Source organism: Sceloporus occidentalis, unplaced genomic scaffold (genome assembly GCF_023333645.1).
Source record: "Sceloporus occidentalis isolate IW3139 unplaced genomic scaffold, rSceOcc1.0.p SCAF_4, whole genome shotgun sequence".
NCBI lineage: Eukaryota > Metazoa > Chordata > Lepidosauria > Squamata > Phrynosomatidae > Sceloporus > Sceloporus occidentalis.
The window spans coordinates 27977465-27992454 of NW_028316984.1; the positions used below are offsets into that span (position 1 = coordinate 27977465).

At 44.4% G+C, this 14990-nt stretch overlaps 1 protein-coding gene across 1 annotated transcript in view; it reads left to right on the top strand.

Moving 5' to 3' along the window:
* Positions 1-1212: 1212 nt before the first annotated feature.
* CAVIN2 (caveolae associated protein 2) overlaps positions 1213-14990 on the top strand; it is a 36425-nt gene continuing 22647 nt past the window's right edge. Inside the window, exon 1 of the mRNA XM_089519553.1 lies at positions 1213-1921. Within this exon, the coding sequence (XP_089375679.1) occupies positions 1403-1921 (519 nt within the window). The 5' untranslated portion in view covers positions 1213-1402. The remainder of the gene's footprint in view (positions 1922-14990) is intronic.

The window sequence follows — 14990 nt, forward strand, 5'->3', positions numbered from 1 at the left end:
AAGGCAGCATACAAATGAAATACACTTGCCCCTCCATATTTGCTAGGGTTAGGGGCACAAGACCCCTGTGAATATGGAAAAACCACAAATAACAAAGACACCATGTTTTTACCTGCGAGGACACCTCTCTAGGGATCTCTAGGTCCTCCAGGGCAACTCTGTGGCCAACGTCTGGCAGACACTGACCAAAGAACTGCCCTGGAGGAGCTACAAAGGCCTAGAAGAGTATTCTCTCTAGGAATCTCTAGGTCTTTCAGTGGGACTTTTGGTTAAAGTTGACCACAGAGTTGCACTGGAGGAGCTAGATATTCCTTGAGAGAACATATTAATCAAATCTGTGAATAATCAAATCTGCAAATATCAAATCGGCAAATATGGAGGGATGAGTGTACACTCATTCCTCCACCTTTGGGGCTTTGACTTCTGTGGATTTCAATATTCACAGATTTGATTAATATGTTCTCTCAAGGAATATCTAGCTCCTCCAGTGCAGCTCTATGGTCAACTTTAACCAAAAGTCCCACTGATGCACCTAGAAATTCCTAGAGAGCCACTCCACTAGGCCTTTGTAGCTCTTCCTGCATAGTTCTTATGGTCAATATCTGTCAGATGTTGATCATAGAGTTGCACTGGAAGACTTAGAGATTCCTGGAGAGGTGTTCTCTGAGGTAAAAGAACAGTGTTTTTGTTATTTGTGTTTTTTCCACATTCCCTGGGGTCCTGTGCCCCTAACTCCAGCGAATGAGGAGAGAGGAGTGTGATTAGAAATACATAAAAACAAATATTCTTTGTATCTGTGAGAAAACTTCCTAAAAATGCCAAAGAAGGTGCAACCTTTCTTTATTATTTCTCAAAACACCCTCCAACAACGAAGATGTTCTCCACCTTTTATTTTTCTTCTTTCCCCCCTCCTTTCCCTTCCCGCCAGAGACAGGCTAAGGGCCAGCCATTCTTTCCATCCAAGTCATGAAGAGGAGGGAAGGAAGGAAGGAAGGAAGGAAAGAAGGAGAGAGGCCGAGCCCCAGAGAAGAGAACATTGAGGAGGAGGAGGAGGGAGGGGAGTCAGTGGCAAAAAGTTGACAGCTTTGGGTCAGCCAATGGCAGGCTCTGGGTGCTGGGCCAGGCCTTGTGTGTGTGTGTGGTGTGTGTGTTGTGTTGTGTGTGCCTTTCCCCGCCCTCGCCCATGAAGTCATGAGAGAAATATGCCATTCCTCTCCTAAAGCAAGAGAGGAAAGAGGAGGGGAGGGAAGCCCAGTCTAGAGGCAGCAAGTGGGGAGGCCTCCAACTTTCCAGCAGGCTCCCAGACAAGGCTTTGCCCACTGCCCACTAGGCTGGGCTTGACTTAGGGCACCTCTTTGGGCACCTTTTGCTCCAAGAGCTTCCTAGGCTTGGAGGTGCCACCATGGGGGAAGATGGGCTGCAAGCCGAGAAGAGCAGTGGCTACGTTTCTCCCAGCTCCGAAGGCCCCCTGGATGCCAGGAGTGCCAGCCCGGTGCCCTCCTCGGGCAGCCGCAGCCCCAGCTTGCAGCAGCCCCATCCTCCGGGAGAGGCCAGCCTCCGAGAAGGCTCCCCGCAGCAGCAGCAGCAGCAGCAGGTGAACGCCATCACGGTGCTGACCCTGCTGGACAAGCTGGTGCACATGCTGGACTCGGTGCAGGAGAAGCAGGAGCGGATGGAGCAGCGCCAGGGCGAGCTGGAGGGCTCGGTCAAGGGCATCCAGAGCGACCTGAGCAAGCTCTGCAAGCACCACACCTCCACCTCCAACACGGTGGCCAAGCTGCTGGAGAAGTCCCGCAAGGTCAGCGCCCACACCCGAGAGGTCCGCGAGCGCATGGACCGCCAGTGCGCCCAGGTCAAGCGCCTCGAGCACAACCACGCCCAGCTCCTCCGCAGGAACCACTTCAAGGTCCTCATCTTCCAGGTCAGCCTTGGCATGGACAGGCTGGGGGGACTGGGGGGGTTGGAGGGGAGAGGCAACAGGAGCCACCCATCGCCCAGCTGCGGTTGAGGGCCTTCAAGAGCTTCCCAACTCATGGCCCCACATTTCCTGGGATTCCCTTGGCAAGATTGGGTTTGGGGGGAAGAGTCACTAAGAGCCACCCATCTCCCAGGAGCAGAGGGGAGACGCTGTGGTTGAGGGCCTTCAAGACATTACCAACCCATGGCCCAACAGATCCTGACATTCCCTTGGCAAGATTTGTTCAGAGGAGCTTGGCCATGGCCATCTGAGTCTGAGAGGGAATAACTTGCCCAAGAGTGGGAGGACCAGACGTCCTTCTTTTTTCAAGAGCTGTTCTCCATCTCATTATCCTGACTAGTCACAACCCATTTCCCCAGAGGGACAGGAGATGTTGTGGTTGAGGGCCTTCAAGACCTTTCCAACTGATGGCCCAACAGATCCTGGCAAGATTTGTTCACAGGAGGTTGGCCATGGCCATCCTCCCAGGCTGAGGTTCAGAGGAGGTTGGCCATGGCCATCCTCAGAGGCTGAGAGAGAATAACTTGCCGAAGACTAGGGAGACCAGACGTCCTTCTTTTTCCAAGACCTGCCCTCCATCTCATTATCCTGACTAGTTACCACCCATTTCTGCAGAGGGACAGATGTTGTGGTTGAGGGCCTTCAAGAGCTTCCCAACTCATGGCCTGAAAGATCCTGGGGTTCCCTTGACAAGATTTGTTCAGAGGAGCTTGGCCATGGCCAACCTCCCTGGCTGAGAGAGTAGGTGACCTTCTTTTGCCAAGGCCTGCCTTCCATCTCAGTCCAAGAGCAATTTCCAAAAAGGTCCCCCACTTGACAAAGAAGCACACATTGATATCACTAGGAGTGTTGCAAGCCGTAGTTTGGTCATGCTCTCCTTTTTGGGGGGGAGGTCCTACGTTTAGCCTCCTTTGCCGTCAGGACATCTCATCACCCTGACTAGTTGCCACCCATTTCCCCAGAGGGACAGAAGATGTTGTGATTGGAGGCCTTCAAGAACTTTCCAACTGATGGCCAATAGATCTCGAGGTTTCCTTGGCAAGATTTATTTAGAAGAGGCTGGCCATGGCCAACCTCTCAGGCTAAGCGAGTGAGAGACCTTTTTTTGCCAAGACCTGACTTCCATCTCAGTCCAGGAGGAATTCCAAAAGGTCCTCCACTTGACAAAGAAGCATGCATTGATATCGCTAGGAGTGTAGCCAGCCTTGGTTTTGTCATGCCCTCCATTGGGGGGGGGGGGGAGTGACCTACATTTGGTGGTGCTTTGGCCTCCTTTGCCATTAGGACATCTCATCACCCTGACTAGGGGCCACCGATTTCACCAGAGGGATAGGAGATGTTGAGTGCCTTCTAGATGTTTCCAACTGATGGCCAAAAGTGCTCTCCTCTATTTTATCTTCTCAGGAATAAACTCTTTTAGAACATGGCCACATAGCCCAAAAAACCTACAAAAAAACTATGATGGCCAGCAGATCATGGGGTTTCCTTGACAAGATTTATTTAGAGGAGGTTGGCCATGGCTGTCCCCTGAGGGTGAGAGGGTGTGACTCACCCAAGGCAGGGACATGTCCTCCATTCCCACCTTCTGTGCAAGAAGAATTCCAAAAGGTCCTCCATTGGGAGCATGACAAAGAAACATGCACTGATATTTATAGGAGCATTTTGAGCTTGGATTTGGTAGTATCCAACATTTTTCTCTGCAATGTCCTACATTTTGGCCTCCTTGGCAGGTAGGACATCTGATCACCCTGACTAGGGGTGACTCATTTCCCAGGGGGGAGAGGAGATGTTTGTTGGGAGCATTCAAGTCTTTTCCAAAGGATGGTGAACCTATCCTGGTGTTTTTTGGGGGAAATTAGTTCAGAGGAGGTTTGCCATGGCCATCTTCTAAGGTTGAGAGAGAATAACTTGCCCAGGACAAAGTGACCAGATGCCCTCCTTTTCCAATATATGTCCTCAATTCAACCTTCTGTCCAAGAAGACTCAGAAGCATGTGCTGATACTTATAGTGTTTTGAACATTGATTTGGTTATGTCCTCCACTTTTCTGGAAGGTCCTACATTTGCCCTCCTTGGCAGTTAGGACATCTGGTCACCCTGGCTGGAGGCAACTTATTTCACAGGAGGAGAGGAAATGTTGTGGTTGGGGGCCTTCCAGTCCTTTTCAACCTATGCTGGGGTTTCCTTGGCAAGATTTGTTCAGAGGAGGTTGGCCATTGCCTTGTCCTGAGGCTGAGAGAGTGTGGCTTGCCCAAGGTCACCAAGCACCCTCATCTTCCGAGTTGTAGTCCAACACTCAAACCACTACCTCCCAACTCAGTGAGGGAGGTCATGGGCCTGAATTTGCAGGACCTAAAGCAGAGCAGTAAAGGACAGGGAATTCTTGGAGATGTCTCACGTTTGCCATGAGTAGGGGCCAACTCAAGGGTAGTTAACAACAATAACAACAACAAATATTCCCTTTATTTTAAAACAACTGTGATGGGAGAGGAAACCTCATTTTTGTGCTCTAAAGTGATAAGGTGCCGTTATGACACAACATCCCATCCTTTATACTTCTGTAGACTATTTGTAGTGGCCATAAATAAGGTGCTAAACCTACGCCATCTGAAAAAACAACACTCAAACTATTGTGCCACACTGACTCAGAGAAGAAACAGTGGAACTAAAAGTTCTTCCCCCATTCGCCTACTTTCAGAAAATATGGATTACCAACCTGTCCCTTTTGTTGTAGTGATTTATGACCCTGGAGACCAGGGTTCTATTCCCCACTCAGCCATGAAACCTACTGGGTGACGTTGGACAAGTAACACTCTCTCAGCCTCAGGGGAAGGCAGTGGCCTCCCAGAACAAATCCTGCCAAGAAAACCCCATAGCAGTTTCGCCTTAAGTCAGACTTGACTTGAAGGCACATGCCAACAGAACACCACATAGTTTGTGAAGTTGAAGGCTTTCATGACTGGCATCCATAGATTTTTGTGGGTTTTTTGGCCTCTGTGGCTATGTTCTAGAAGAGTTTCTTCCTGACGTTTCACCAGAATCTGTGCCTGGCATCTTCAGAGAATGCTTGCCTGGAAAGAAAATATAGTTTGTTCAGAAGATAAAATCGAAGAGAGCCTTTATTTTTGAGTTACCCGTCTCATTTGATAGCCTCCCAAAATATGTATCCTAATCCTCTGAGGGGATAAAATGGAGGACAGAATTTATTTTGGAGTTTATTTTGGAGTTACAGATGTCCCACCTTTCCTTTCCTGTGAATGAGCCAAAGCAGCTAGTGTGGCTCTCCTTATGCTTTCCAACACCACATTATCCTCACAAAGACAGCACTGTGAGGTAGGTCAAGCTGCGAGAACATGACTGGCTCAAAGTCACCAAGGAAGTTCTCTGGTTCAGTGTGGAGTTAGATCTCCCCAATCCCAGGCCACTATCTTAAATAGTACACCTCACTGGGAACCACAACCAGTACCCTAGCTTTTTGGCAGAAACCTGAGTCATAAACATAATAACATCAACAGCTGTCTCCTTCCCTCCCCTATAGACCCCACATATTTTTCCTGGTGCATTCAAGGTCTCTCTTTCACTCCCTCAACTTCTTCCATCCTCCCAACATGCGCAAAGGAAGCAAACAGAAGGGATCAATCCCAGGGATCAGTTCTGGCTGGGAGTCACTGCCTCTGTGATCGTATCAAATGTGAACTGTGGTTACATAGCACATGCTCAATGGCACAGTCTTGATCTTTGCCAGGGTCAAACTGAGACACAAAGAAAGGAATCCTAGTCTCTCAACACTGAGGTATCATGTCTAGTTCAAGCCATTTTCTTCAAACTGAAATAGGTATGAATCATCAAAACTCTCTGCCTCCAAAATTCCACTAGACAAACAGAGGCCACACTGTTGTGCTCTGGGGTGGGCGAAGATCCGTTAGCTGTTGGCACTGCAATCCAGCCCTACCCAGAGACTTGGAACACACTCTCTATTGAATCCTATCTAGTTTCCTTGCAACAAATTATTGCTTTTCCTCCCCCAGTTTGGTTTAATTAGGCAACGATATACAGCTCAGGCATCACCACTGCATTACAGTTTGGTTCTAGGCATGTTTACTCAGAAGTACGTCCTGTTGAGTTCAGTGGTGTTCACTCCCAAAGAAACTTGCTTACCATTGCAGCTGTAAATATTCAATGATCAAATTGCAAACTGCATTAGTAAATAAATTAGTTTTTAAAACATCTTTCATGTTATCCACTGCTTGGTTAAGTTTTGTTTGTTTTTAATCATCGTTTTGTGTGGGTTTCCTGTTTGGAAATACAGTCTGTTTGGGTTCTCTGCAAATAATATAAAGGGATAGCAGATACACTTCTGGAATGTATTTCCTATTTTTGTGCCCAACAGAGAGGTAAATAATATGTGTGCATCAAACTTCCAAGCAGTTGCAGGTTGCAATCTCATTTGGAGCTATATCCTTTTAAAAATCAATGGTGTTTTCTTCCCAGTTGGTTAAGATTTCTCTTCTGAGATCATAGGCTAGGTTTTAAACTTCACCCTTTCCTGTTTGTCAGCTGATATAATTTTCTTTTCTTTTTTAAAAACCCAATTACACTTTGCTCCTGGCTGTTTTAAGAAGCACTCCTGAAAACATGAGCTGTGCTTTAACAAACTTTGTCATCCTGACAAATTATTTTAGCCTCCCTCCATTTCTCTTAACTGTTGTTTTAAAATGTCTTCACGGCATGAATCTTTCTAAGTTTTCCCATTTACTCTGCAACGGGCCATGTCCACTGATGAAACCTCAGTCTCTGCTGTGTACTTTCCCAAGATGTGGACTCTGGTATCCTGGACATCTGTCTGTAATTTAATGTTGGTAAATATATTATGTTGTGGTCTAGGCGATACAGTAAGACTCGGTGAGTGGTTCAGTAAAGTAAATGCCCTGTTCCCCTCCCAAGAGTCTCCTTCATGGAGTCAAAACAGCTGCCTCTTCAATAGCACCTCCTCCTCTGTTATATACTTTTAGAATCCTAGAGCTGGAAGGGGCTGAAAGGGTCATCCAGTCCAACCCCCTGCCCTGCAGGAATATACAGCTAAAATATCCCTGAAAGATGCCCATCCAATCTGTTGAAAATCCTCCAAAGAAGGAGATACCACCACTCTCCGAGGCACTGCATTCCACTATCCAACAGTTCTTACCATCAAATAATTATTCCTAATGTGGAATCTCTTTTCTTGTCATTTGTATCCATTGGTTTGTGTTCTAATATCTGAAGCAGCGGAAACAAGCTGACATCCTTTCAGATATATAAAGATGGCTATCACCTTTCAGACTTCTCTTTTCCAAGCTAAACATACCCAGCTCTCCCAGTCATTTCCCATAAGGCTTGGTTTCCAGACCTTTGATTATCTTACATCCAAAAGGGTGGGGTCATCTTATTCTGCCTAGAGCAACCCTGATATAGTGGCAAATTTTGAACTGCAAGCATTTATAATCATCTTTCCAATAGCAAAACTGTTGTAGAAAGTACAAAATGCATAGTAACAGCAGTTATTATGTAAGGCGAATGGGTTTTACTTCCACAAAACCAAACTACTCCAGTGGTGGTAGAATTCAAAGATACAGCTGTGGTAGTCTTGAAAATCTGTGTGGAAAGGGATCTTGCGGCACCTTTGAGATTAACTGAAAGAAGTTGGTTGCATGAGCTGTCCTAGATTTAAGTCTTCTTCCTCAGATGCATGTGGTGGAGTGCTGCAAGATCCTTTTGCAAACTATCCCAAGGTACTTTTCTTTACAACAGGAATAACAATATTTTTTTTGGGGGGGGAGGGGTTAATTTTCCCTCCAGCTACTATGGACATAGTCACTATACTCAGAGGGGGGAACTGAGGAGTCCATAAAAGTTTCAGAGGATGGTGTAGTCCCTGCTAACCAAAAAGTTGCAGGACTTTAACCCTGCAAGCTCTGGCTCTGCTACACCACTGTGCAGCAGAAATAACAAAGTGTCCTGTAGCACCTTAAAACAAGAAAATGTCTTTATGGGGTAATAAAATCAATTAAACAATTAAAACCAATTTATTGAACATTGAATTACAACTCCAGTTTGAAGGAAAGTCAAACGTAATGGTACTGTTTGTTGCTATTCACCAAATGAACTGACCACAAGAATCTAAAATGTTTGCAGCTGCCCCAAGAAACTTCAAGGCAAGCTTCACTTGTTGGCAGCATGATCTTGAGCTTGCTCACTCAGAAAGATGTCCTACTAAGCCCAGTACAAAGTACAAGTGAGATTCTATGGAAACTCAGCCAGGAGTAAACCACATTGAAAAGAGAGAGATTTACTTGTAAGTTAGCAGGCATAGGATTTGGATTTCATCTGTTTAATATATCTGGGTTTTGGATTTCACCTGTCAAATGTATCTGGATTCTTTTATCTCATTTCCCAGTCTTCCATCAATAGATTCCATGAATGGAGCTTCATGGAAACAAGTAGCTGGGTTAAACTAGTACCCTTCTTCCCCACCACCTCCAAAACTACACATGGAGTACATTAGCCTCTTTTCTCCACTTCTCTCATTCTAATGTACTGACCAAACAGCATCCCTAAATAGACAATCAATCCCTGCCTGTGTGTGATCTTAGGACACCCACATTGTGTTTTAATCACATTCCTATGGGCAGAGTGCCACTGAAAACAGTGTGGCATTCATGTTTACATACAAAAGTTATTCCAAGCGTTCCATGGTAAAAGTGTCTTGATGAGACAATTGTTTATGGAGGCCTTATTCAGATGTGCAACATGACCTAGGTTTTTATTCATGGCCAGAGTTACTTGCTAGAAACACTTCAGATATCTAGGTTTTTTTGTGAGAAATTCTTTGAATGGACAACTATTCTTAACACTTTAGGTACCAAGTATGGGAAGTGGTGTCTTCTTTTGACACAATGACTACTTTGGTGATGTGTAATTTTGTAACACATACCCTTAAGGATGATGGCTGACTACTTCTGGTTAAATAGAGCATTTGGAGAACAATGGTACTAGAAAAGTAATGTGTATGTGTTTATGTATGTGCGTATATGTACACACACACACACACACACACATTTTTCTGTACCTTTAAGTCATTTCTGACTTATGGCAACCCTAAGGCAAACCTGTCATTGGCTTTTCTTGGCATCTGCTTACTCCCCCTTCCAATAAATTCTGCACTCCAATGGAGGGATGCAGGGGCATATTCTGTGTTTGAAATGGCTGCCTCCAGATTTGTTTTCTCTAAAAACAGCAAGGCAAGGAACCTAGCCAGGTTATCGGCAAGGAAGCATTGTCTCACTGGAGCACCAGCTCAGAGAACTGGGAATGGATATCAGTTGGGGAAGGGCTCAGGAAGAATGCCTGGGAAGCTTGTTCCAGCATCCATTTAACCACTTCACCCTGGTAGTGGTAGGATGGCGTAGACAGTGTGATTAAGAGGCTGGACTGGGACTTTAGAGATCCGGATTTGGGCCCCACACGCAACCTGACTACAAGATGCTACAAAGTTATACAAAAATAGTCTTTGAGGAGTCACTCTTTCTCTCAGCCCCATTGACATTACAAGGTTCTTGGGAGGATAAAGTTGAGTGTGGAGGAAGCTGTGTAGAGTACCTGGAGTTACAATAGAAATGTTACAAATACACAGAGGCATTTTCCTGGGTTCAGCTGATACCATCTGTTACTTCTCCTGTGATTCAGGAAGGGAAAATGCAGCAACAGCTCCCTCTCTCTCAAGTGAATTCGTACACACATTTAGGTACACACCATCCGCCAGTTCTCTCAAGCTTATAATGTGCAGGGATGTTTTGTGTTTTATTCAGCAGCGGTTCTCCAAGTACTGAAGGGAAAATGATCAGCCACACCCAAATTGCTGATGATTGTTTTCTAAGTAAAGAAACTCTGAAAACTGACTTGGAACATGTGTGGGAGGAGAAAGAGAAAGAATTTAAAACAAAGTAGTTAAGTAATGAATTAACAAGCTATCAAAGAGGGGAAAGATAAGGCAATTTGATAGAAAAAGAGGGAGGGAGAGAGAGCTTCTCTTGTATGTGCTATCTCAGGAGTGAACTGTGGGAATGAACACTGAGCTCTGTTGTATCATGCTTCCAGTGATAAGCAACTTTGTTCCAGCCAGTTCAAGGTCCTGGAACCTCCTGTGCTCCTGTTGCACTGGAGAAGCATGTGTAGGATTCTTGACATTCCCTTAGCAATCAGAAATGCCACAAGAAGGCAGCAATCCTGTCCACACATACCTGGCAGTAAGTTCCACTGAACTCAGCAAAGCAAAGATGCAGGTTTGCATCCAGCACTTTATGTCAGTGGTTCCCAGACTTTAGTCCTCCAGGAATTTTGGGCTTCAACTTGCAGAAGCCCTAGCCAGTCAACACTTCTGGGAACTGAAGGCCAAAATAACTGTAGGACCAGAGTTTGGGAATCATTGGGAATCACTGATCTATGTGTATATTTTTTCCAATCCTAGGGTGACATATGTCACTCCCGTGTTTTAAGACCAGCATGCACAAGCATCTCCAAAAGATATCAATGGATTTATATCTCCTGTCTGCAAAGAGTTCAAGGGCTTTCGTCCTTCAGAGAGTCTGTCCCAAAGGTTGCCCCAACTCTTTCTAGTATAATATGAGAGGCAGCCTTCATTTTAAGATCTTGAGAGGAAAGAAGATAGCAAATTCTGTAAATATTCCAGCCTTAGCCAGAGGCTCTCAAAGCTGTCAAATGTAATTGGTTTTGCCAATTGCACTGCGCACTGAGTAACATTTTTTCCACTTTACTGTTTCATGGTATGTGGCCTCTGTTGTTTATTTGGCCTGTCAGGACAGTGCCTGATTTATGCATAAGCAAAGGCATCAGATTATGATGTGGCTTTAAATATTCCCTTCCCACAAAAAACGTTACAACAACTGACATCTTAAGATAACATGGTACCACAATATGTTTCAGACTATTCATTTTGGGATTACTAATTGGGGGGGGGGGGAGCCTGGATTAAAGAGCTGCAGACAGCATACCCACTTAAATGTTTGTCAACCTTGTAACTATACCAGTTTTTACCATGCTGTCGAATAGTCATCACTACCCAGTTCTTACAGAAGTATTTATTAATTGTTTCTGTATCTGTTTAAATCCCACCATTCCACTGGGGGGGAAAAGCTCCCTGGATAGCTTATACTTGATCAATAGAGCAGAGCAGTCCCTGCCCACAGTTTAAAAGGCATGACACAAAAGGGAAGTATGTTGAAGAAGGAAGAGGAAAGAACAAATTCTTAACCAGATGGAATGAAACAGAGCTCAACAAAAAGAAAGAGCCACATGAAGATGGTCTTTCAAGCAGAGCTAATGGCATGGGCCACTTTCCTTCTTCTGTCACAACTGATGCCTTGTGACAGTTGAAAGAGGAATCAAGTGGAGCTGCTTATTCAGCAGAGCTGATGGAAAGGCCTTGCTTTCCATTTCCCTCTGGTGCATCTTGATGGAATGGCAGTAGAGGGAGGAGCCTGATAAAGCTGATCTTTCTATAGAGTTGATGGAGTAGCCTTGCTTTCTATCTTCCCCTGTCCCTAGTTAATGGCATGTGCTAAAATTATCAAATGTTTCCTGGTATATATTAACTACTAACTTTATATAATGTTTTTTCAGTCATCAGATAACTCTTTTTCCTATATGACTAGAGACAGTTAATGCAAGCAGATATTGTTGCTACCGTTACATTTATCTAGTGATAAGGAAGGTTTGAATACTTCCTATATATTTTTTCTGTAATCCTTACAACAACCCTGTAAGTCATTAAAATTCTCTTTTTAATAGCTTTGGGATATAGGGTTATAGGGTTCATTCTGAGAAAGAATAGCTTTGCCTAGCATCACCTAGTACATTCATGAAGGCTCCAGAGCTTAAATCTTGGGGTTTTGTGTTGGCTTTCCTCTGAAAAACAGCAAAACTTTTGCCATAAAGTTGAGAATGATGAAAATGCAGTGGAGCATACAATGTAGTGTAATGAACAAAGAAGAAAGCATTCAGACTCACTATTCCCAGATATATCACGATTTTATTAAGAATCTATTAGAAGATTCCATTTCCCCACCTCCTTATTCGCAGACTTATTTGGCTGCCGATCCATCCAACGTTATCAAAAGCACGAGCGCTGAAAGAAATGTTTGTATTGTGTACACCCTCCTCCTGCCTGGCAGATGATGTTCCATTTTCTACATCAGTGCCCACACACAAGACCCATTCATTGTTGCTCAGGCTAGAATATAATCACATGGAGGCACATTTTCCAGATCAGGAAAGTGACAGAGACAAGTATATTGGTTTTCTTCTACAGTGCTAACATGTAGAGAGCTGCCGGAGTCTTGGGGCCTATGAGAAGAGAAAAGTGAGAAATAAATAAAAAAATAGTTTTGTTGAGTTGCATTGGCATAACAGTCAGTTATACTGGCATAAGGCATTTTTGGAGTAGTGCATAGCAACAGGGATTGGGACGGTGCAGCAAAAGCCATATTTGTCAGGAGCAAAGCTGCCTTACCAATTCTTTAGCTGCTCTGAAGCTGACAGGGCAGTTTTCTCTTCTGGCAGAGATGCATTCTGATGCCACCACCATCCCCAGTTGCCACAGCACCCATGGCTACATCACCTCTGCTGCCATGGTGAGGTAGCCACCCTGCAATTCAAGCTAAGCTGGACAACAGAGTCTCTGTATATATACAAAACTCCTTACTCTGCACTTGCAGAGGTTATGGCCAAATCGAGTCAGTTACTCCCATCTAGAATAGACTTATAGTAGAAATCAAATTGAATGTTGAACCAACAGGTAGCTAACTTTTTGAGAACTGGTGTAATTGGTGATAGGTTTACCATCATATACATTTACAAATAAGCAAAGAAGACAAATAGGACTGAGTGTAGGTGTAATATTTGATTTGTTTTAAACCTTGTACACAATATTTAGAAGAGGAAAAATAACACTGGATGTAAGGACACTATTTGTAAGGAGGTAAGAACTTACTTGAAATTTAAACATATATAAAGTAACAGTGTGACATAGAAGGACAAGGATTTGAATGCTACACAGAGAGAAAGAAGAAATAAAAAGCAGCATATTAAAAGCAACTCATAAGATGGAAAGTCAAGGAAACACTATGCAAATCCCATGTTTAAAAACAAAATTATAGGTAAATCCAATTGCTTCAGTGAGTCTACTCTAATCAGAACTAGCAGGTCAATAACTTCATTACATGATCTGAAAATAAGTCAGAGGATTTCTTGATCCTGTTTTGTGTTAGCTATACACTACATGTCATGGACAGGGAACCTTTGGCTCTCTGTATTACAGCTCACTCAATCTCTTGCCTTTAGACATTGCTATCTGTGGCTTCTAAACTGGCATCCAAAACATCTGGAGAATCAAAGTTTCCCCTTTCCCAGAGTATACAATTATCTTGTTAAGTCTTAAATGCTAATATGTACAGCAGGAATGGGAATTGTGTGGCCCTCCAGATGTTGTTGGACTGCGATATCCAGCAGCCTTAGCCAATACGCTCAATGGTGAGTAATGTGGGTATATTAAACAGTATCTGGAGGACTTCACACTTCCCACCCTTGAACAGGGAATATCTTGATTTATCTCTTACAATGTTATTCTGCTTTTCCTTCCCTAAGGAACTGAGGGTGCTCTGCAGGAAGCATATATCTCTGCCACCAGAGCTGATAGGTTAGATTGAAATAAAGTGATTGGTCCAAGATCAGAATTAGCAGTTGAGTTGGGCTTTGGGACCACAAATCACAGAACTGTAAAGCACCTTGTAGCCTCTCTAGTTTAACCCTTTGGTTGGTTCAGGAAATCTGAAGCTAAAGCATCCCCAACAGATCTCAGTCAATCTCCACTTAACCCATAGCTATCGTTTAGTGCTTATGGTATTATACGGGAACTTGGAAGATACAGGCTTCCATCTCTATTGGACCATAAAACTCACTGGGTGACTCTGGGCATGAGCTACCTCATAGGGATATGGTTGTGTGAGAATAGGGAGTGAGGAGAGACATAGGGGCTCAACAGATCACCCCTAAGAGGTGGCCTCCAGTTGCTCCTTTCCTAAATGAATCAGGGCCGTGGCAACCTCACGCACTGTGTCGTCTGGATGTAGCGCTGGAGGCTCACCGTGACACCATGTGCCATCTGGAGTGGTGTGCAGCGTCAGGGTGCCATGGGGGTAGAGTCAGGCATGTGTCATGAGGGCGCTACACCCCGACTCTGCCCCCAGGCTGGCTTTTCAGGCTGGTCTGTAAAGGCCCATATAAGGCACCTTGAACGCCTTGGGCAAAGCTTTCATAAATTGGACGAGCTTTTCCAAATTGAAAAAGCACCATTCCTAGGCTTGTGTCAAGGTGTTGTAGTGTCACACATGGCTAATGTAAGTAGTTAGCAGGAAGATGTTAGCAGCACTGCTTTATTGATTCTGGAAATGAAAAATTTCTTTTTTGGACAAGAACTCCAAGAATTTCCTGGCCAGTCTGTCAAAAGGCCATGTCACATGTGACATTCTGTGGCCTGTTGTCCAAAAAAGTAACTCCTCCAAGTTCTGTTCCAGAGAAGCAGTGGGCATCACTGTGGCCGTTGGACTGACTTCAAGTTCTCATTGCAAAGGATTCAAAATCCCACTGGCAAGAGAGATCTGTTCCTCCCCAGGCAAGCCACTGGGTGAGGAGAAGAGAAAGGAGGGGGAGATAAATAGAGAAAGAAGTGGTAGATATAGAAAGAAACTGTGTTGCGTTGTTCACAGCTTACCAAGTAACCCTCACCAAGAAAAAAAGAAGTTGCCCACCCTACTCTAGAGTAAACAGCAGCATTGTACTCCACTCTCCATGTTTGAGTAGAGAACATTCTCAGAATTCTAGTTCAGCTCTATAACTTGTAAGAGGGCAGTTTCTTTTGCTGGTTAAAATTGAGCTCTTGCCTAGTTATAAATACCAGCTGT